General features: G+C 39.9%; 1 protein-coding gene and 1 long non-coding RNA gene across 2 annotated transcripts in view; both read right to left on the reverse strand.

The window, feature by feature from the left end:
* GPATCH8 (G-patch domain containing 8) overlaps window positions 1-19,470 on the reverse strand; it is a 100,820-nt gene extending 81,350 nt beyond the window's left edge. The window contains exon 1 of the mRNA XM_049636260.1: window positions 19,213-19,470. Coding sequence (XP_049492217.1) covers window positions 19,213-19,257 — 45 coding nt within the window. The 5' untranslated portion in view covers window positions 19,258-19,470. The remainder of the gene's footprint in view (window positions 1-19,212) is intronic.
* LOC125926634 (uncharacterized) lies at window positions 4,519-15,133 on the reverse strand. The gene is made up of 2 exons (XR_007459122.1): window positions 15,061-15,133; window positions 4,519-14,807 (listed from the first exon to the last, which is right to left on the reverse strand). It is a non-coding gene; the product is annotated as an uncharacterized LOC125926634 (long non-coding RNA).
* Window positions 19,471-21,141: the final 1,671 nt, after the last annotated feature.

Consider the following 21,141-nt stretch of genomic DNA (forward strand, 5'->3'; position numbering starts at 1 on the left):
CATGGAGTCTGCTTAGGTATCTCTCTCTGCCCCTCCCTAGCTCATGTTCACACGCTCTCTCAAATAAATTTTTAAAAAACAAATATATAATAAAAATTAGACATAGGGTCCTTCTGTGCTATAGAACATATATAAGTTCTTACAATAAACTGAAATAGTAAATTAGACCCCAAATTAATAGCAATTACAACATTAAAGTTTTACCCTTTAAAAGTTTTTAGAAATTGTCACGGCCAAGAAGAGTCTAAAGAGACATGACAACTAAATGTAATGTGGTATCCTACACAGGACCCTGGAACAGAAAAGGACATGAGGGGAGTACTAAGGATATAGGTTATGGACTTGAGTTAATAATAAGGTATCAATGAGTCCATTAGTATGGTGACAAATGTGCCACACTAATGTAAGATGTTAATAACAAGGGAAACTGGGTACATATCTATGGGAATTCTGTACTATCTTAGTGATCTTTCTTTAAGCTAAAACTGTCCTAAAAGGTTTATTTAAAACAAAGTTTTGAGAATGGTTAATACCACCCCATATACATAGACATGTGTAGGTTCTTTTAGTTTTATAAAATATCTTCAGAAACCTTATCGCAACAAACTTATTAGATAGCACAGGATTTGGCAATCAGTTGAATTTAGGGGATTAAAAAAATGTTTATTTATTTTGACAGAGAGACAGATAAAGAACATGCGAGTATGTGCACAAGTGGGGGAGAGGCTTCATCTCGTGAACCATGAAATCATGACCTGAGCCAAAATCAAGAGTCAGACGCTTAGCCATGAAGCCTACTAAAGAAATAAAAAATAAAAAAACAAAAACAAAGAAGACAGTTGTAAGCTCTACGGACTGAGCCACCCAAGCAACCCTAGGTGATTTTTTTTTTTTTTAAATCATCCCTATCTCACAAATAAGAAAACTGACACACAGATTGTCCTTAATTCTTAAAGGCTTCTGATTCTTTCGGGGTGGGGGAGGAGATGGTAGGCATAAATGTAATTTTGTTTTATTTTTATTTGAGTATAGTTGAAACACAATGTTACATTAGTTTCAGGTGTGCAACCTAGTGATATGCATCTTCTTAGTCCCATGTTTCTGCCAATGTATTATACTATACAAAACTCAAAAGATTAAAAATAAACAACCTTGACTCCATAATTCTGAAACAATATTCCATAAAGAGAACAGTTAGTCAAAACCTGCTTCCTATCACAAAAGACATGGAAAAGACTGAGGAAATGTTACAGATTAGAGGAGATGAAGAAAAACTAAATGCAATCAATTCAAATTCCTGGGTGGGATCCTGCAACAGAAAAAGAACATTAGTGGATAAAAGTGGTAAAATTCAAATAAGAACTGTGGTTTAGTTAATATTACTGTACCAATGTTAATTTTCTAGTTTTGATAATTATATTACGGTTACTGTACAACTATTGTAGTAGGGGAAGCTGGGTGAGTAGTAATCCAAAACTCTATATTTACAACTATTCCATAAATTTAAAACTTAATGCTTGGGATGCTTGGATGGCTCAGTCAGGTTAAGCATCGAACTTCAGCTCAGATCATGATCTCTGGTTTGAGAGTTCCAGCCCCATATCAGGCTCACTACCGTCAGCACAGAGCCTGCTTAGGATCCTTTGTCCCACTCTATGCCCCTCACTCACGCATGCGCTCTTTCTCCCTCTCGCTCTCAAAAATAAACATTTTTTAAAATAAATAGAACTTAATGCTCAAAATAGGGGCACCTGGGTGGCTCACTCGGTTAAGCATCCAACTTCGGCTCAGATTTTATGATCTCGCGGTTCATAAGTTCTAGCCCCACATCAGGCTCTCTGCTGTTGGCACAGAGTCCACTTTGGATTCTGTCTCCCTCTCTCTCTGCCCCTCCCCCTTGCTCTCGCTTTCTCTCAAAAATAAACATAAAAAAAAAAAACCTTGCTTAAAAAACAAAAACCTTTTAGTTATGCAATAATCTCAGCATATTAGCATTAAGAGAAAAAAAACATCAAAGTGCTGAAAGATGTGTTTACATGCTACCCTTTGGGGAAGGAGAAGAGTGGAGAATGCCTGTATGTATACGTATTATGTATGTCTAAAAGAACCCACGTGTAATTGGAAATAGTGGTTGTCTTTGAGAAAATTAAGTGGTTTAGTTTTCACTTTGAATCCATTTGTCCCTTTTAAATGTTGTACTAGAAAAGCAAAAAAAGGGGGGGGAGAGGAAGGAATATAAAATTGACTTTAACCCCCCCCCAAGGGTTTAAATATATAGTAATAATAGTAACGGTGGTGGTGATGATTATGATAACAGTAATAAATATTTTATTTCCTGCTTCTTTCCCTGTTCGTGCCCAATTTTTTTTTTCAATATATGAAGTTTATTGTCAAATTGGTTTCCATACAACACCCAGTGTTCATCCCAAAAGGTGCCCTCCTCAATACCCATCACCCACCGTCCCCTCCCTCCCACCCCCCACCCCCTCAATTTTTTTTCAAGTCATCTTGATGAACTTAAGACTTAGACTTTTTTTTTAAGTAGGCTTCACTCCAGCACGGAGCCCAACACAGAGCTTTAATTCACAACCTTGAGATTAAGACCAGAGATGAGATGAAGAGTTGATGGAGGCTTGGGGCACCTGGGTGGCTCAGTCAGTTAAGAGTATGACTCTTGATTTCGGCTCAGGTCACATATCTCATGGTTCATGAGCCCCACACCGGGCTCTGGGCTGGCAGTGCAGAGCCTGCTGGGATATTCTCTTCCTCTCTGTCTGCCCCTCCCCCAGCTTGTACTCTATCTCTTTCTCTCAAAATAAATAAATATTAAAAAAAAAAAAAGTCAAAGGCTTAATCAACTGAGCCACCCAGGCACCCCATCAGCATGCAACTCTTGTTCTCAGGGTCTTGAGTTCAAGCCCCATGTTAGGGGTAGAGTTTACGTTTAAAAAAAAAAAAGCAAAGAAAAGCAAAAGCAAAAAAGAAAAAGAAAAAGAGGGGCACCTGGGTGGCTCAGTTGGTTAACCATCCGACTTTTTAACGTTTTTTTTTTAATGTTTCTATTTATTTTTGAGAGAGAGAGAGAGGGTTCAAGCAGGGGAAGGGCAGAGAGAGAGACAGACACACACACACACACACACACACACACACACACACACACACACACAAATTCTGATGTAGGCTCCAGGCTCTAAGCTGTCAGCAGAGAGCCCAACATGTGGCTCAAACGAACCCCAAGATAATGACCTGAACTGAAGTTGGGGCTTAACCAACTGAGCCACCCAGACACCCAACTCTGACATCAGCTCAGGTCATGATCTCACAGTTTGTGAATTTGAGGCCCGCAATGGCCTCTGTGCTGACAGTGCAGAGCCTGCTTGGGATTCTCTCTCCTCCTCCCTCTCCTTCTGCCCTTCTCCCACTTGTGCTCATGCTCTCTCTCTCTCAAAAATAAACTTAAAAAAAAAAAAAAATCATTCTTTCCAAAAATAGTCAATATGGCCTTTGATTATGTGAAGGCCTCAACAGGGATTTTAAGAGAAGTATTTCTTCTGCTTTACCCTACTTTCAAAAATCTCCTTTAGACTTCTCAAACCCCATCAGAATTAAGATGATCACAAAATGTTATCAGGCAAACCAGGGCACTTTGAGAGTAAAAAGGAGTGTTGAGACTAAATATGCCAGGACAAAAGACATAAACCACAACATATCTATCCTAGTGAAAAATCACAGATCACTATGTTACAGTATTCCTAAAATTTACTTTCTTTTTTTTTTTTTTTAATGTTTGCTTTTTCAAGAGAGAGCATGAGCAGGGGAGGTGCAGAGAGAGGGGGACAAAGGATCCAAAGTGGGCTCTGTGCTGACAACAGAGAGCCTCATGTGGGGGCTCGAACTCATAAACCATGAGAGCGTGACCTGAGCCGAAGTCGGATGCTCAACCAACTGAGCCACCCAGGCGCCCCCTAAAATTTACTTTTAATGACTGCTTGAAACACTTACTCCAATGCCTAAATCAACTCTTCCTTTCTACGTATTATGTGCTTTCGTAGTTGAAATATAGTTTTTCATTTATGGTGATCAGAAATTTAAGTACAGGGGTGCCTGGCTGGCTCAGTCAGTAGAGCATGCGACTTTTGGTCTCAGGGTTGTGAGTTCAAGCCCCACGTTGAGTGTAGAGATTACTTAAAAATAAAATCTTAAATAAATAAAAGAAATTTAAGTTCAAAAGGATCGGACTAGAAGCAATTTCACTTTTTAAAAAAATTTTTAGGGGCGCCTGGGGGCTCAGTCGGTTGAGTGCTGGACTTCGGCTCAGGTCATGATCTCGCAGTTTGTGAGTTCGAGCCCCGCGCTGGGCTCTGTGCTGACAGCTCAGAGCCTGGAGCCTGCTTCAGATTCTGTGTCTCCCTCTCTCTCTGACCCTCCACCACTCATGTCCTGTCTCTCCCTGTCTCAAAAATAAACATTTAAAAAAATAAATTTAAAAAATTTTTAAAAATTTAATGTTTATTTTTCAGAGAGACAGTGCAAGAGGGATAGGTGCAGAGAAAGAGAGGGAGACACAGGCCACCCCGGCACCTCAGAAGCAATTTCACTTTAAAGAAAAAAAAGATGTTAAAATGTACACAGATGTATACATATACCCAACAGACTTTCCTTCAACTGCCTCTCTCTCAAAAAAAAAAGCTTCAGGGGCGCCTGGGTGGCTCAGTCGGTTAAGCGTCCGACTTCAGCTCAGGTCACGATCTCACGGTTCATGAGTTCGAGCCCCACGTCGGGCTCTGGGCTGATGGCTGGGAGCTTGGAGCCTACTTCTGATTCTGTGTCTCCCTCTCTCTCTGCCCCTCCCCCATTCATGCTCTGTCTCTCTCTGTCCCAAAAATAAATAAATGTTAAAAAAAAAAATTTTTTTTAAAAAAAGCTTCAACTTGTGGTAGATCTAATAATAAATGAATAGAACCTGGCTGACTTGCAGGTCATTAAAATACACAGTAGCTCTAGTTCCTTATAGGTCAAGGATTCTGCTTCCAAGCACAGGACAAATGTGGAAACTTCTCTATTACAAATTTAGCTGTGATGATCATTTAAATATAAATAGAGACAGGGACTGCCCTAAATTTATCCATATAAGTGGAAACTTGTTATTTGCTAACCAGTGCTATTTTGGAATTTATACAATCCCATAGGGAAAATTAAAACTAGAGAAGAGGAAATTATCAGGACAATTCTTTAAAAATCACAACAAACAGGGGCACCTGGGTGGCTCAGTTGGTTAAGTATCCAACTTCGGCTCAGGTCATGATCCCATGGTTCTATGGGTTCGAGCTCCATATCAGGCTCTCTGCTGTCAGCATGGAGTCTGCTTTGGATCCTCTCTCTCCCTCTCTCTCTGCCCTTCCCCCACTCATGCGTGCTCACGCTTGCTGTCTCTCTCAAAAAATAAACATTAAAAAAATTGTTTACATCACAATAAACATCACAATCTCAAATAACAAAACACAACATTTCAGACATAAGGAGGTGATATTCTCTTCCATCTGACAATGACTATTAAAATTTAACACAATTTCCAAAAAAAAAACTAATGAAAAAATATTACTCATAGTCAAAGTCACTGGATCCAAGATCTCTGATGAATCAATTATTTAACACAAGGATTATGCAAACTAAAGTTTTAAATCCTGTCTGACTTTTCCCTAAACTAGGTATGAGCCAAGTTTAAAGTAGTTTTATCTTTGGCAGTATATTCTACCACTCAATGCTAGCCCTATCTTTTAGCACCTGGCTCTGGTTATTAGGCTGCATATTATAGACATTCCTGTCTCTCTCTGCTTCAAATATCCCCAAGCAAAACTTATCTGTTGTACTGTACTTATTATTCTCTTAGAGATAATCTAATGTCACTAAGAGGAAATATTAATCATAGCCCGACCTTACAACTCAAGCAACATACTTGTTCATAATTTGGACCTTCTAATTTGAAAACACATAATGATGCTGATTTTACCTACCATGGACAAAAAATGGTGTGTTTAGCAGACAGAGCCATACAGGATAGCTTCATATTCCATCTATGAACACAACCAGTCCTCCTCTGTCACCAAATAAATAAGAGACATCATCCCCGTCCCCCTCTCTATTCATTCCAAAAAAACTAACTCTAATATTATCCTAAACAATTCAGAATAAAAATGTCTTAGGAGGAAAAACCCTATCCAAAAGGAAATGAACATTCTAGGGAATTATTGTATCATTTTATTAGTATACTTAAAGTTTATTTCCCCTTAGTCGACAGAAACATCATTGTGGTCAACTCCTCAAAACCCCCAATTCTTTAGTATTGTTTTCATAATCATACTGTCTAATGTACAATGGCTTCCAGTATGCAATTATAAAACCAAAGATCTCTGATATCAGAGACACCAGAAATCAAATCACAACCATCTGCTAGCTGTATCACCTGGACATTACTAAACCTCTGTCCAGGCCTAGGCTGGTTTCCTCAGCTGTAAAATCCACATTATTACACTATAGCATTACTACATAGATTGTGAGGTTTAAAGAGGAACAAAATTATAATTATTTTAAAGCACTCTTGAGACCAGTCAATACCCAGAGAAAAATTCATTTATTAAACTTAATTCTACATAAATTGGTAGGAAAGCTAATTGGCTAGCAATCTCAGCAAACAACTAAGAACTTGAAAACATATTACACTGGGTCAAGGGTATGAGCATATCACATACTAGTCTAAAAATACATGCACACCTGTTTGACATATCAAATTTTCTGGATAATTCAACTAGAACGAGAAAGAAATGGTTTCCAAAAAAAAAAAAAGCACAACACAGAAAAATTACCAACTTAAAAAAAAAAAAACCCATAGGGGTTTTTCAGAAATGCATGAAAATACAACAAACAATTCTTGAGGCATTCAAAAAGATAGGGAGACAATAGTTAAACAATTCATCTGGGACCCACAGTAACATATATTATTTCTTTTACCACTGGCTGGTATGATAGCTCTTTTCAGAAGTTTGAAAGAATTTCTGCCCTAGTCCACAGAAAAACAAGTATATGTACGATGTGTCACAGAAAAGGAAACTCACAATTAAAAGATGATTGGTGTGGTTATATACAATATGTAATAAAGTGAAACTATAAATGGCCATAATACAGCCTCCATACCTGAAATATCCCTCAACTGGCTCTATAAGATATCACAGAAAATAACAGTCCAACCTAGATAATCCACAGCACAGCAGGAAGCTGAGTCCCCAAGTCTACATTCTTCTCAGACTAAGCCTCTCCTTAACATACCTGACTTTACTTAACCATTAATTCAAATATCTGAGCAACTTTTAGGTGCCATACCCTGGCTCAATGCTAGAAAAATGAATAAAACAAAGACTTTGCATTCAAGAAATTCTTTTTTAACGTTTATTTTTGAGAGACAGAGAGAGATAGAGCATGAGTGGGGGAGGGGCCGAGAGAGAGGGAGACACAGAATCTGAAGCAGGCTCCAGGCTCTGAGCTGTCAGCACAGAACCTGACATGGGGCTCGAACTCACGGACCACGAGATCATGACCTAAGCCCAAGTCCGATGCCCAACCGACTGAGCCACCCAGGCGCCCCAAGGAATTCTAAGTCTGGTATGATAAGATAAATCATAAGAAGTATACAGCAGGAGAGATAAAAGCACAGTGATTAAAGGCTGCGACTGGTTCGAAAGCTACCTCTTCAACTTGCCAGCCATGAGATCTGGCTAAGTTTTTCACTATAAAATGGGGGTAATAGGACCTGCATTAGTGGGAGATTACATGAGATAATGGTGCACACAACAGAGGAAGCACTGTATACTGTTAGCTGCTACTATTACAAGTAAATGTAATACTGAAATATTACGAAAGTGTTGTGGGAGCACAGAAAATGGAGTAACTAACTCTGCCTAAGGAATATGTCAGAGGTGACACCAAAATTGAGTACAAAATTGAGTACAGCAGTAGGAATTCCAGGCAGGTTAGAGTATATGCAAAAACAAGAATAATAAAAGAGCCTAGCATGTCCAGATAACAACAGAAACTGTAGGATGGCAGGACAAAGAAGGGAAAAGAAGATATACACCTGGGGCACCTGGGTGGCTCCAGGCTCTGTACTGTCAGCACAGAGCCCGACATGGGGCTAAATCCTCAGTACCGTGAGATCATGACCTGAACTGATATCAAGAGTCGGACACTTAGCCAACCTTGTCACCCAGATGCCCCAAGTGTCCAACTCTTGATTTTGGCTCAGGTCACAATCTCAAGGTTTCTAAATTCAAGCCCCACATCTGGCTCTACACTATTTGGGATTCTCTCTCTCCCTCTCTCTCAAAATAAACAAAAACTTTTTTTAAATGTTAAAATTAAAAAAAAAAAGAGTCTTAAAACATAAGTTAGTGAGTTTGAATCAGATACTTGAGAAATCAGAAACAAGAGAAAAAAACTGTAGCTTAGGAGCATTCAAGGTTCAAATTTGAGTTTTCTAACTATATGGTCTCGATTTCTCTGATCCTCAGTTCTCTCGCCTGTAAAAAGATAGAGATACCACCACCTGGTTTAAAAGGTTACTTAAGATTACATAAATATCTCTAAAATGCCTTGGCCCAGGTCCTGGAATGTAATAAGTACCCAACAAATAGCAGCTGATAGTACCACCACTAGATATCACAGCAGTCAACTTTTGATGGTGTAGTGGTCAAGGATAAGTTTATAGTACCCTAATTTGACAGTATCCAGTAAAAGTACCATTCTCTTTCCCCATCTATTCTTCTTAATCTCGTTTCTTATTCTTTATGATGCTAACACATGGTCACTCAATAAATGTTTGGGAAATGGAATTGTCTGGTAGACCTATATACACAGTGAATAGGCCAGCAAGAAGTCATAAATAACCAAATTAAATTTATAACACCAAGATGTTTCCAGAAAAAAAATATAATATTTAATGATAAACATACCAACTATTTCCTACCAGTTAACTGGTAGAAAATGCTACCTTGTATTAAAAAGAAACAATGCTGGTGCACCTGGGTGGCTCTGTCAGTTGAGCATCCAACTTTGGCTCAGGTCATGATCTCACACCTCGTGAGTTTGAGCCCCACGTCGGGCTCTGTGCCGACAGCTAGGAGCCTGGAGCCTGCTTCTGATTCTGTATCTCCCTTTCTCTCTGCCCCTACCTAACCCACTCACATTCTGTCTCAGTCTCTCTCAAAAATAAACATTAAAAAGATAGTTAAAAAAAAAACAAAACAATGCTTTGTGTACCGTAGACAATACCAACACTCGTCTCAAAAAGTGGCCAATCTATATAACACAGCAGAAAGAATACTACCAAAAGAATCAGAAGATTAAAGTTCAAAATCCAGCTCTGTATTAGGCAAAATACTTAAAATATCTGGGCCTCTGTTTCATCATCTCCAAAACAATTTCTACCTAATCTACCTGAGTTGCCAAAAGAATTACATAAGAGTGTGTATGAGGGCACTTATTAAACCATGCAGTATATAACTGCACAATATTACCATTCTAACATCCAGGTTAGATGATTTTACAAAACTCTGGTGTCTTACTTTCCTAACTTCGTTTCCTATGATCTTGTCCTCCAAACTACTTTAGCCATTTCATTCTCCCAGTCATTACCAATAATCTCAACCCTTCCATAATCTCTATTTCAAACACTGTGCTCTCCCAACCACAAAGTTCTGTCTTTCCCACTCGTTCACTCCAGTACCTCTACTCCAAAAATTCTTTTTTGTTTTGTTAAAGTGTAATTAATATATGTTATATTCGTTTCAGGTGTACAAGGATTCAACAAGTCTATACATTACTCAGTGCTCATCAGGGTAAGTATATTCTTAATGCTTTTTATATTTTCCCCATCCTCCACCCACTTCCCATCTCTCCAACAATTTTTAAATCCCATCAGTTTATAATCCATTGATCCAACTTTTCCCTCCACCCCAAAAGTCCTTACTTATCCCCCTACTAAGCTTAAAATCACAGTCATTATAACCCCTCTCTTGCCCCCCCCCACATTAACTCTGGTTAATGGAGACTGGTTATCACAGCTTTAACTGTATGTATAGCACATCTAACACCATTGTAACTGAATTAATCTTCAAATAAGAAAAACTGTTTCGATGTCTATCCCCCATTTAAACATCTTAAATAGGTAGAATATTCCAGCATAGAACATTAAAATAAAACTTGCTGTTGTAGCCTTAGCTTTTACTTTTTTCCCCTATGCTCAATAGTTTAATCATTGTGAAAACAGAAACAAAAACAAACCCCCCCCACACACACACACCAATTCTGCTTATTCCACTTCCAAACTTTTGCCCTGGCTGTTTTCTCCAACTGAATCCCTCCCATTCTTTTCGTTGCAAAGATGCAATCCTATCTTTCAAGATATAGCTTAAATGCTAATTTCTTCATAAAGGCATGCCCAACTATCCCACTTTAAGGGTTCTGTCATTTACTTTGAGTTTTGTATTTATTTAGTATACTATTCATCTGATAATCATGCTGGTCTTATGAGTAGTAAATATTATTTTCTTTATTATCTCTCAATCTGGAACAAAAGTTCCTTGAAAACCACCACTTATTAACAAAGCTTCTTCCACAAATATACACATACTCTTTAGCACAGCCACTATTCAAATATTATTTTATTAACAACCTTCTTAAAAATAAGTATATACTAGAAAATATTCTGAAGGTAAACATACCCCTCGGTATCTCTTGTGTAGATGATACCCTAAAGTAGTTACTAAACCAATTAAATTTTCAACCACTCTTGCTCCTTTTAAGATATCTCATAATTTTACTTCTAGGTTTACTCATAACAAGGGAAATTACCGACACTACAGCATATAATCCACAAGCATAAGCTTTAAATTTTTTTTTTTTAATTTTTTTTTTTCAACATTTTTTATTTTTTATTTTTGGGACAGAGAGAGACAGAGCATGAACGGGGGAGGGGCAGAGAGAGAGGGAGACACAGAATCGGAAACAGGCTCCAGGCTCCGAGCCATCAGCCCAGAGCCTGACGCGGGGCTCGAACTCACGGACCGCGAGATCGTGACCTGGCTGAAGTCGGACGCTTAACCGACTGCGCCACCCAGGCGCCCCTAATGTTTATTTTTGAGAGAGAGAGAGGGAGACACAGAATCCGAAGCAGGCTCCAGGCTCTGAGCTGTCAGCACAGAGACTGATATGGGGCTCGAACCCACGAACCGTGAGATCATGACCTGAACCGAAGTCAGTCACTTAACCGACTGAGCCATCCAGTTGTCCCCGTAAGCATCAACTTTAGCTTCTTGTATAGTCCAGATCTAAAACATCAAATTAATTTCTTGATTTTTGATCAGTACTACCTACAAAATGGGTGAAAAAGTAAGCCTCTCCTCCCTAATCAACACTGGAAAAAGGTTACCCAAAACAAAACACAGGAGTACTGATTTCTCCAATGATCATTATTTAAAATAGCAGTCACAAGGGGCGCCTGGGTGGCTCAGTCAGTTAATCGTCCGACTTCCGCCCAGGTCATGATCTTGCTGTTCCAGAGTTGAAGTGCCTTCAGGCTCTGTGCTGACAGTTCAGAGTCTAGAACCTGCTTCAGATTCTGTGTGTGTGTGTGTGTGTGTGTGTGTGTGTGTGTGTGTCTGCCCACCCCTCATGCTGTCTCTCTCTCAAGAGTACATAAACATTAAAAAAAATAAAATAGTCACAAAACATGATCAATGATGTTTTCTATTACAACTTTAAATCTGAAGAGCTATTTTGTATTTCAATTCCATAAAACAGACAGAAAATTCAAATTCCTCTTTGAAATCAATGTAATTGTCAGAGAAGGATGATAAATAATTGGAATTTCATGAGATGAGACCAAATTATTTTTTTTTTATTTTTTTTAACGTTTATTTATTTTTGAGACAGAGAGAGACAGAGCATGAGTGAGGGAGGGGCAGAGAGAGAGGGAGACACAGAATCCGAAGCAGGCTCCAGGCCCTGAGCTGTCAGCACAGAGCCCGACGCAGGACTCAAACTCACAGACTGTGAGATCATGACATGAGCCAAAGTGGGACTCTCAACCAACTGAGCCACCCACGCACCCTGAGATGAGACCAAATTAATATTACGAAGACACACAACTCAAGATATGTCTTACCTCCTATGTCTTACCTCAACACTGTTGGTAAAAATAAAAATTAAGCAGGGATGCCTGGATGGCTGCTTAATTTCGGCTAAAGTCATGATCTCCTGGCTAATGAGATCCAGCCCTGCATCAGCCCTGCACTGACTGTCGAGCCTGCTTGAGATTCTCTTCCTCTCTCTCTCTACCTCTTTCTCTCAAAATAAATATTTAAAAAAATTAAGGCAAATAACTGAAAACTACTATTTTGGCCCTAGTTTTAAATTACTATCTATGGCACTTACTAAAATGTTAGGTGCTAGGGGCACCTGGGTGGCTCAGTCAGTTAAGTGTCAAGACTCTTAACTGGCTCAAGTCATGATCTCACAGTTCATGAGTTCAAGCCCCGCATGAGGCTCTGTGGTGACTGCTTGGGGTTCTTCTTCTTCCCCTCTCCCTGCCTCTCCCTGGATCAAGCTCTTGTGCTCTCTCAAAATACATAACTAAAAAAATGTTTTTAATAAAAAAATAAATAAAATAATACATGCTATAACCTATGTACAATGCCAAAGCAACTTTAGCTGCTTTTCCTTCCATAAATTCCTATATTAAGTATAAGATACCAAATGCATCTGTTAAATCCCAAAGAAATCATTTAGTATAAGCATGACAATACATTCTTTCAGCTGGATATATTTAAACTTTTGCATTGACTAATACAATGCATTAAGCACATTCGGTTAGACTTCTACAGTTAAACAGACAATTCACTTTTTATAACTGGAAAATCATTACAACATCTTCTGGTATTTGCTGGAATATCAAATCAATGACTTCTTTCAGTATTTGTGGTGCTCATTTGTAATTCCTCTGGTAATTAAACATGAGTCAGCTTTCGCTTAATGCTAAATGGCAATGCTAATATGAAAAAGAGATATAATGCCAGACACACAAGCAAAAGTACCAAGCAGTTTTCAGGGAAGGAATTTTAATAGAATTCAAGAACAGGATGTCAACCTCAAGTTGGAACCCATTTTCACTAATAAAATATTAGAAATTTATCAAGTCATAAGAAAAAAGATGAAATCTCTACATGGGTTTCAAATACATAATTCAAGATCTCATGAACTTCTATTCCTTTTCTTTTTTTAACCAGACTCCACGCTCAACGTGGGGCTTGAAGTCACCACCGAGATCAAGAGTTGCATGCTCCACCAAATGAGTCAGCCAGGTGCCCCAGAAAATGGAAATCTTGCCAGGAAAACACTGTCCTTTTTTTCATTTTATCATGTACCCAAACAGATGGAAAGGACATAGAAATGTGTCTCAGCTACAAAGCAGCAGAATCAGGATAATTAATGATTTAGATCTTTAAAAATTTTTAAGTCACAGTTTTTAGTTCTGGTTATGTAATTCATAGTACTTTTTAAAGTTTATTTTGGGAGAGAGTGAGCGTGCACACACGAGCAGGGGAGGAGCAGAGAGAGAATTCCAAACAGGCTCTGCACCGTCAGTGGGCTGGAACCTAGGAACCTTGAGATCACGACCTGAGCTGAAATCAAGAGTCAGATGCTTATCTGACTGAGCCACCAAGCACCCTGGTTATATAATTTATCATAAAGACTTGATAAAACATGATAAAAGAATCCCTCTGTAGTACGCTAATGAGAACTGTGTGATATGTATAGGATAAAAGAACACAACACACCTGTTTTTCTATGTTCATGGTACTAGAACAGCCCTGTGAATCATCAGCCTGATACTATATTCCTCTAGATCTGTTTCTTCGTCTCCCATGCCTACTTTTAAAACAAATAAGCATACCATCACACAAAACCCTGTGATCACAATTCTTGTCAAACCCATTCTCCCTTCAATGAAACTCATAAATGTCTTTCTCTGTGATTTTTTTTTCCTTAAAATATCCCTTTTCAAATACCTTTTATCTTGAATATATACCCTGTATCCTTCAAATCACCACCAGAGAGCTTTCCCTTAAGCTGACCTGACATGGTAATTCTTGATCCCCTGAGAATATACTAACCAATAATTTTGCATTTGCTAATAACCATGCCAATTTATCATCAGTATTCTGAAACTGGTACAGCCTTGGTTCCAATCCTTTCCACCTATCATAATATGTTGAGAAAGGGAACAGTAATAATTTTGCATAAGTTTCAGTATCCCAAGCAAAGCAGACATTCATTCTCATAGCTAGTGGCATCTCTTCCAGATGATGGGAGACCTAGAAAACAGAGATTAGAACACTTGCCCATGTCTCTGTCATATCTGCATTAGAATGCAAACTTTTTTACAAGACACCACCACAGAAAATATACTTACATGCTTCTGTGCCCTAAGTACTTTAAAACTTTAACCTCCTCACTTAATGGTCAACTTCAGAATTAAGTGAAGGCCACATCCTGGTATCATGTGAAACACCTAGAAGAATCCTACAAACATGCTACATAAAAGTAATACATGATTTATTGCTATTTACCACTATGATTACTTACATAGATTATAGAAAATCCTTGGGTAATTTTATTTCTACTATGAACTTTAAGATATTTCTCTCATTCTTTTATTACTCAACTATCTATTATCATAGCTCCTTTTCACTAGAAACCTAATACAGGGGCGCCTGGGTGGCGCAGTCGGTTAAGCGTCCGACTTCAGCCAGGTCACGATCTCGCGGTCCGTGAGTTCGAGCCCCGCGTCAGGCTCTGGGCTGATGGCTCGGAGCCTGGAGCCTGTTTCCGATGATTCTGTGTCTCCCTCTCTCTCTGCCCCTCGCCCGTTCATGCTCTGTCTCTCTCTGTCCCAAAAATAAATAAAAAAAGTAAAAAAAAAAATTTAAAAAAAAAAAAAAAAAAAGAAACCTAATACAGAGGGACACCTGGGTGGTGCAGTCGGTTAAGTGTCCAACTTCGGCTCAGGTCATGATCTCGCAGTGAGTTCGAGCCCCGTGTCGGGCTCTGTGCTGACAGCTCAGAGCCTGGAGCCTGCTTCAGATATATTCTCTCTCTCTCTCTCTCTCTCTCTCTCTCTCTGCCCCACCCTTGCTCATGCTCTGTCTCTGTCTCTCAATAATAAACATTAAATGATTTAAAAAAAAAAAAAGAAATCTAACGCAGAATATATTTAGAACAAAAAGTAACAAGAGGCTACTTTAAATCACCAGTCCTCTGCAAGAACACAAACTAAAGAACGTATTTCCTCATAGCATTCAGCAGTGTCACCATTAATAGCTGCACAACCACTAAATGTTGAGCAGATCTTAACACCTTATGGTTGCACATCACTGTACAAACAAAACTTTCTTTAGAGAACCTGTAATTCAAAGTACTGAATACATCTATATCTTAAATTATACTATATATTTTCAATTAGTTTGTGTTAACATTTCAAACTGTGAACAAATATGCCTTAAACTGGTAAGTGTAGGCAGAAGTCATGTCTCATTCAGAAATTGAGGTCAGATTCTTAAAGCAGTAGTCAAAACTTAACATTAAAAGAAATAAATACATCAGCCTAAATCACAAAGATTTCCAAAGATTAAAAAATATCACTTAAAAAAACTACACAAAAGAATGCCTAAACTAAGTTAATATATCCTCTAGGAGAGTATAACTCATCACTGTCAGAAGTCTCCTTAGAAGTCCTTGAGAGACCAAGAAACAGATCTGGACAAAAGAGAACACAGTAAAAAGTACTTGTGTAATCTCTCTAAAAGCTCACTTACTCTTTGTGACCTAGAAGTTTATCCTCCATATTTGATGACTCAATTACAGATACAGAAAATACGTAATTACCAGTAAACACAAGGATTATGAGCACAGGTTCAAGAGTCTAAGAGCCAGAGTGTGAATCTAGGCTCTGCCATTTATCCACTGTATGTGGTTGGCCAGCTATTTAATTCTCTATGCCTTAACTGCTTCATTTGAAAATGGGCGTTAATAGTACCTACCTCATAGGGTTATTGTGAAGATTATTAGCTAATAATACACATAAAGCCTGTAGAGTAATACCTGTTTATTATTAAAATGAAGTTATCGAGGGGCACCTGGGTGGCTCAGTCAGTTAAGCACCAGACTGGATTTTAGCTCAGGTCATCTCACAGTTCGTGGGTTCAAGCCTCCCCCTGCCCCCATCAGCGTAGAGCCTGCTTGGGATTCTCTCTCTCCCTCTCTCTCTACCCCTCACCTGCTTACTCATGCACACTCTCTCTGACTCTCTCAAAATAAATAAGCTTTTAAAAAACAAAAATTAATAAATAAAATGAACTTACTGAAAATGTTTAAATGTATGTCCCTGATAATGATTACCCCTTCTAGTCATAAGTGCTCCAGGTGGCATACCACAGTTAATTAAGCTCCTCACCGTATTATACAAAACACCTTTAAACTTCAGGTGTTTACAAATAAGTGAACCCACTTCTGACTCAATACTCAGTTCAAGATACCACAAACTCTTCAAAATTTGCACTTGATGATAAATTGGCAAAGAGTGTAATTTTATACTTCTAAATTATCTTGCCAAATTAAAGGCAAAGAAAATGATACTCATCTAGAACTTACCAGAGAAGACAGCACAGAAAATTTTCTAGTGCTGTAAGAAGATCTGTTTAAAGCAACAGGATCTATGCACTTTGTTTGGAAACCTACTTGGGATTTGTTTTCAACTGTATTCAATGCCTTCACCTCATTTATCACTTAAAACCTTAAAAGGAGGCCACATTTAATTTTGAAGAACCCAACCCTGAAATTTGTTTCAGATATACTATATTCAGAAGCATGCTATTACACTTCCTCTCAGTAACTTTAATTGAAAGATCATATTAATGAAAATCAATTTTTATTTTTCCTTTTACCATAATATCCAGAAAATTACTACTTTAAGTATTTTTATTATGTATTTTTTTCTATTTTAGAGAAAGAAGAGAGCAGCAAAGAGGCGCAGAGGGAGAGAAAAGAATCTTAAGCAGACTCCACGCTCAGCATGGAGCCTGACGCTGGGCTTGGACCCATTACTTTGGGACCATGACCTGAGTAGAAATCAGCAGTCAGACACAACAGACTGAGCCACCCCGGTGCTACATTTAAGTATTTTTAAATGGATGCTTTTTAGAAATGTAGTACAATAATTTACAAAAGTTGTAACATCTTATAATTGTCTATACCCTATTTTACCCTTAATATTAGGACATCCGAATTTTTAAAAACCAACATTTTCCTGGCTGACCCAATACTGCGGGAGTTGGTTATTCCAACATACAAGCAGGAAACAAACTTCAAACAAACGTACTATCCTCAAAGGACTAGCAACCAGGTTTTACATAAACCCAACCAAAGCCTAAGAGAAAGAACTCTTACTTGAAAGGTAGAGGCTTTCTCATTTTTTTCAAGTGACAGCACTCAATCTGCTATCCAGTTTTCAAATTCTTCTTTCAGGGCTCTGCAAATGCTCTTTGTTTAAGCCTGCTGAACTTCTGGGGTTGACAGCCATTTTCCCTCAAAACTTAATTGTCCATATTATCTATTTTCAATTTTATTAGGTCACCTTGAAATTCTCTCCTCTGAAAAAGCACTTGAGGATTTTAGTTTAACGACATGTCTCTTTAAAAATTACCAATAAAGCCCACGCATCTTTCAGCCTACACGCGTTTTATAGTTCTCACTAAAAAACAATCTTTCTCAGGAATCAAATGGTTATACAGGAACTGCTTCAACTTCCCTGGCCCTGCATTATATTCTTAAACACCTTGAGATCCAGTCCTGTGCTGCAGCTACACAGCAGGCGCATGATTACAAGGCTTTTTAACAGCCCCCAGATCCCTTACTGCTGCAAAACTTCTCACAAGCGTTCTGTGCACTAGACTGTTAACAGTGCTGGTTTAACTGCTTTACCTGTTTATTAACCAACCCAATCATTTCGGGGCATTCAAACCCTCCAAATCGCCTTCTGAAACGTATCTAGAGTATCCCATGTTGATATTCAGAGAAAGATCTGCAGCGGGATAAAAACTTGAGTTCTGATGTTCATCCCCTGACCCAAATTGCTGTTGCCAGGATATGCGGTAGTAATGCAGTGGTTTCTTTGAGACTCCAAGGATGTACTTTACCCTAGAAATAGGCAATCTCTAGTAAATCCCTTTTAGTGGCCGAGATTTCTGCGGTAACAATGCTCAACTGGAAGGTATTTTAAACACCCGAAAGACGAGTTCTTCTAATTTGGCCTTTATTTTTCGCTCAATAATGCCTGCTATCACGAGGACATTTTTCCTTACAACACTTGCAACTAAAGAAAGAAAAAGGCAGCTTGTGGCGCTAGTTATCAAGCGCTTAGGAAGTCCATGATCATTACGCTTCTTAAAAAATCTTTCGAGGTAGGTGGGGGCCAACCTTACGTCGACCACAGTCCTACAACTTACGGTTTGCCAAACAAAACTAACGGCCTAATAACAACAACAACAACGCTCACGCCCGGAGAAATCTCAATGTTTGACCAACCAAGAAGGCGTCTGGTAACTAAAGCACCCTTTTCCACGGGAAGAAATGAAAAGACAGACAATGAAAGGGATTCACCCTCGTGAGGATGGACGAAGGACGACCCCAAGAAGAGCCGAGCGAGCAAAACCCAGGGGTTCGGAAGCGGTAGTCTCAGCAACACCCGCCCGAAGCCCTCCCAACCCACCCCTCTTTCCCCCCCGGGAGCCCGCCCGTCGCCTCCGCAGGCCGGGCGGACCCGAGGGGAGCACAGACCCCAGTGGGCGGTCGGGCTTCCGAAACCCGCCCAAGCAGGCCGAAGCCGCAAACCCGCGGCCTAAGTTGAACAGGTAAGAGAATAAGAAGTGAGAGCAGACGCGGCCTCGCCTCAAGCTGGGAGGCCCCCTGAAGAATTGGGAGGCGGGAGCAGAGCGAGCCGGTTCGTAATCCGGAGCGGAGCCTGAAGGAAAAGAGCTGGGAGCGGGGGGTGAGGAGGTCCCGGCTCGGCCAGCGCCTTCCCGGATGCTCGGCGACGCCCGTGTTTACCTGAAAGTCTCGGTCTTCGTTGAAGCGGGAGAAGCGGTCCGCCATTTTGCCGCCTTCGCTCCTCTCAGGACGAAGCTCTCGGGTTCGCTCCTTCCCTCCCGCGACACCCGCCCCCTCGCTCGCCTCCCCAGTTCCCCGCCTCCTCCCACGCCCACCCGGCGCGCGCAGGCAGGGAGGGAGGAAACGAGAAGTCGCGTCCAGAAGGGAGCCCCTCCAGCGCAGGCGCCTTTCGGCCCTGGAGGCGGAACCTTCCCTTAAGTCCCCTCCACTCCCGCGGCCCAGAGCGACCCCGGCGGCCGCGCGTGCGCGTTCGCGCCCGAGAGCAGCAAGCGCTTCCGGAGAGAAAGGTCACGAGGGCACAATGCGCTTGGGTCCGGATGTTTTCCACCTGCTCGCTTGTACGAGTGAGATCTATTTTCTTACCCTCTTGTTTCCATTTGTGTGTAGAAGCTTATCCTCAGCTTTATTCACTGAATAGCAACGTAATATCGTGGTTGAAAGCGCAGATCTGGAACCAGACTAGCTCCTTTCAAATCCTGTTTTGCTCTGAGGATTAAGCGGCTAACGAGACAGGAATGAGCCCTTCTCTCATAGGACTTAAGTTCCAGTGGAGAAAATCAGATAAATAGTAAAATATTTACATAATTTTAAATATTAACGAGTGCTATAAAAAATCAAACAAGGTACAGTGCATTTCAGAGACCTCGAAAATGACCTTTGACCTTTAGGAACAGCAAGGCGCCTGCAGGCTTGGAGCAAAGGGAAGGGAAAGTTAGACCTAAAGGCCCCTTAACTGTTAAGAGTTGACTTGTTTTTCTTAATGTTTATTTGTTTATATTGAGAGAAGGAGAGAAAGAAAGTGCAGGCTAGCAGGAGAGGGGCAGAGAGAGAACCCCAAGCAGGCTCTGTGCGGTTATCTTGGAGCCAGATTTGAGGCTCAATCCCATGAACTGTGAGATCATGACACTGTGAGATCATGACCTGAGCTGAAACCAAGAGTTGGATGCTCAACCAAGTGAGCCGCCCAGGTGCCCCAAGAGTTGGCATTTTTAAGAGATTAAATATTTTTTAAGGAGACCAAAGTTGATCAAAATCAACTAAAGCTCTCTGGGTTTCAGTTTCCTTTTTATAAAATAAGGAAATTAAATTTGGTAATCTCTACTGCCCATGACCGGCAATGACTTTGTGTGGGTTATGAATCAGGTTTTTCCATCCTATGGCTTTCCTGAGGACCCCACCCAGCCCTCCAGCTCCCTTAGCCAAAATACACAAAATGTAGGAGAGACATGAAAACTTCCCTGCTTTTGAAAAGAGTAGTTGACAGAAATCATAAAATGGAAAATAGCCCTTCCCGACCCTGAGAGAGTCAAGTGAAATATAAGTTTTTGGAAGAAGGATGTGTATCTTCCATTCCTTTGTTACCCTGTGCCTCACCCAACCCCAGTCCAAGCAAATTACAATTTTAAGCTGTGAAAAGAACTCTCTATCTAAGGAGAGGCAGAACACAGAATGTAAATATTGTAGAGAGACTAGAGGGTTAAAATGTTGCAGGTTGAGTCAGATACACCCCTTCTCTCTCTCCCAACCCCACTAAAATGACAATAAAAGGATGAGAAGGGCAGTAAACTCACATGGACAAGGAGGCCTGAAGAAGGAACAACAGCAGGCAAGAGATGTAAACAACAGTTTGGAAGCTGGAGGGGTTCCTGACAGGCTCAGTATGTAGAGTATGCAACTCTTGATCACGGGGTTGTAAGTTTGAGCCCCCATTGGGTGTAGAGGTTACTTAAAAATAAAATCTTTTAAAAAAGAAAAGATTAAAAAAAAAGAAAAGAAAAGATTTTGGAAGCCGGAAAGCATAGCTAAATGGAAATAGCTTTAGCAGAATAGAAGAAACAAATTTAAATGGAAATGCCTTTAGTAGAATAG

The sequence above is a fragment of the Panthera uncia genome, chromosome E1 (genome assembly GCF_023721935.1).
Source record: "Panthera uncia isolate 11264 chromosome E1, Puncia_PCG_1.0, whole genome shotgun sequence".
Classification (NCBI taxonomy): Eukaryota; Metazoa; Chordata; class Mammalia; order Carnivora; family Felidae; genus Panthera; species Panthera uncia.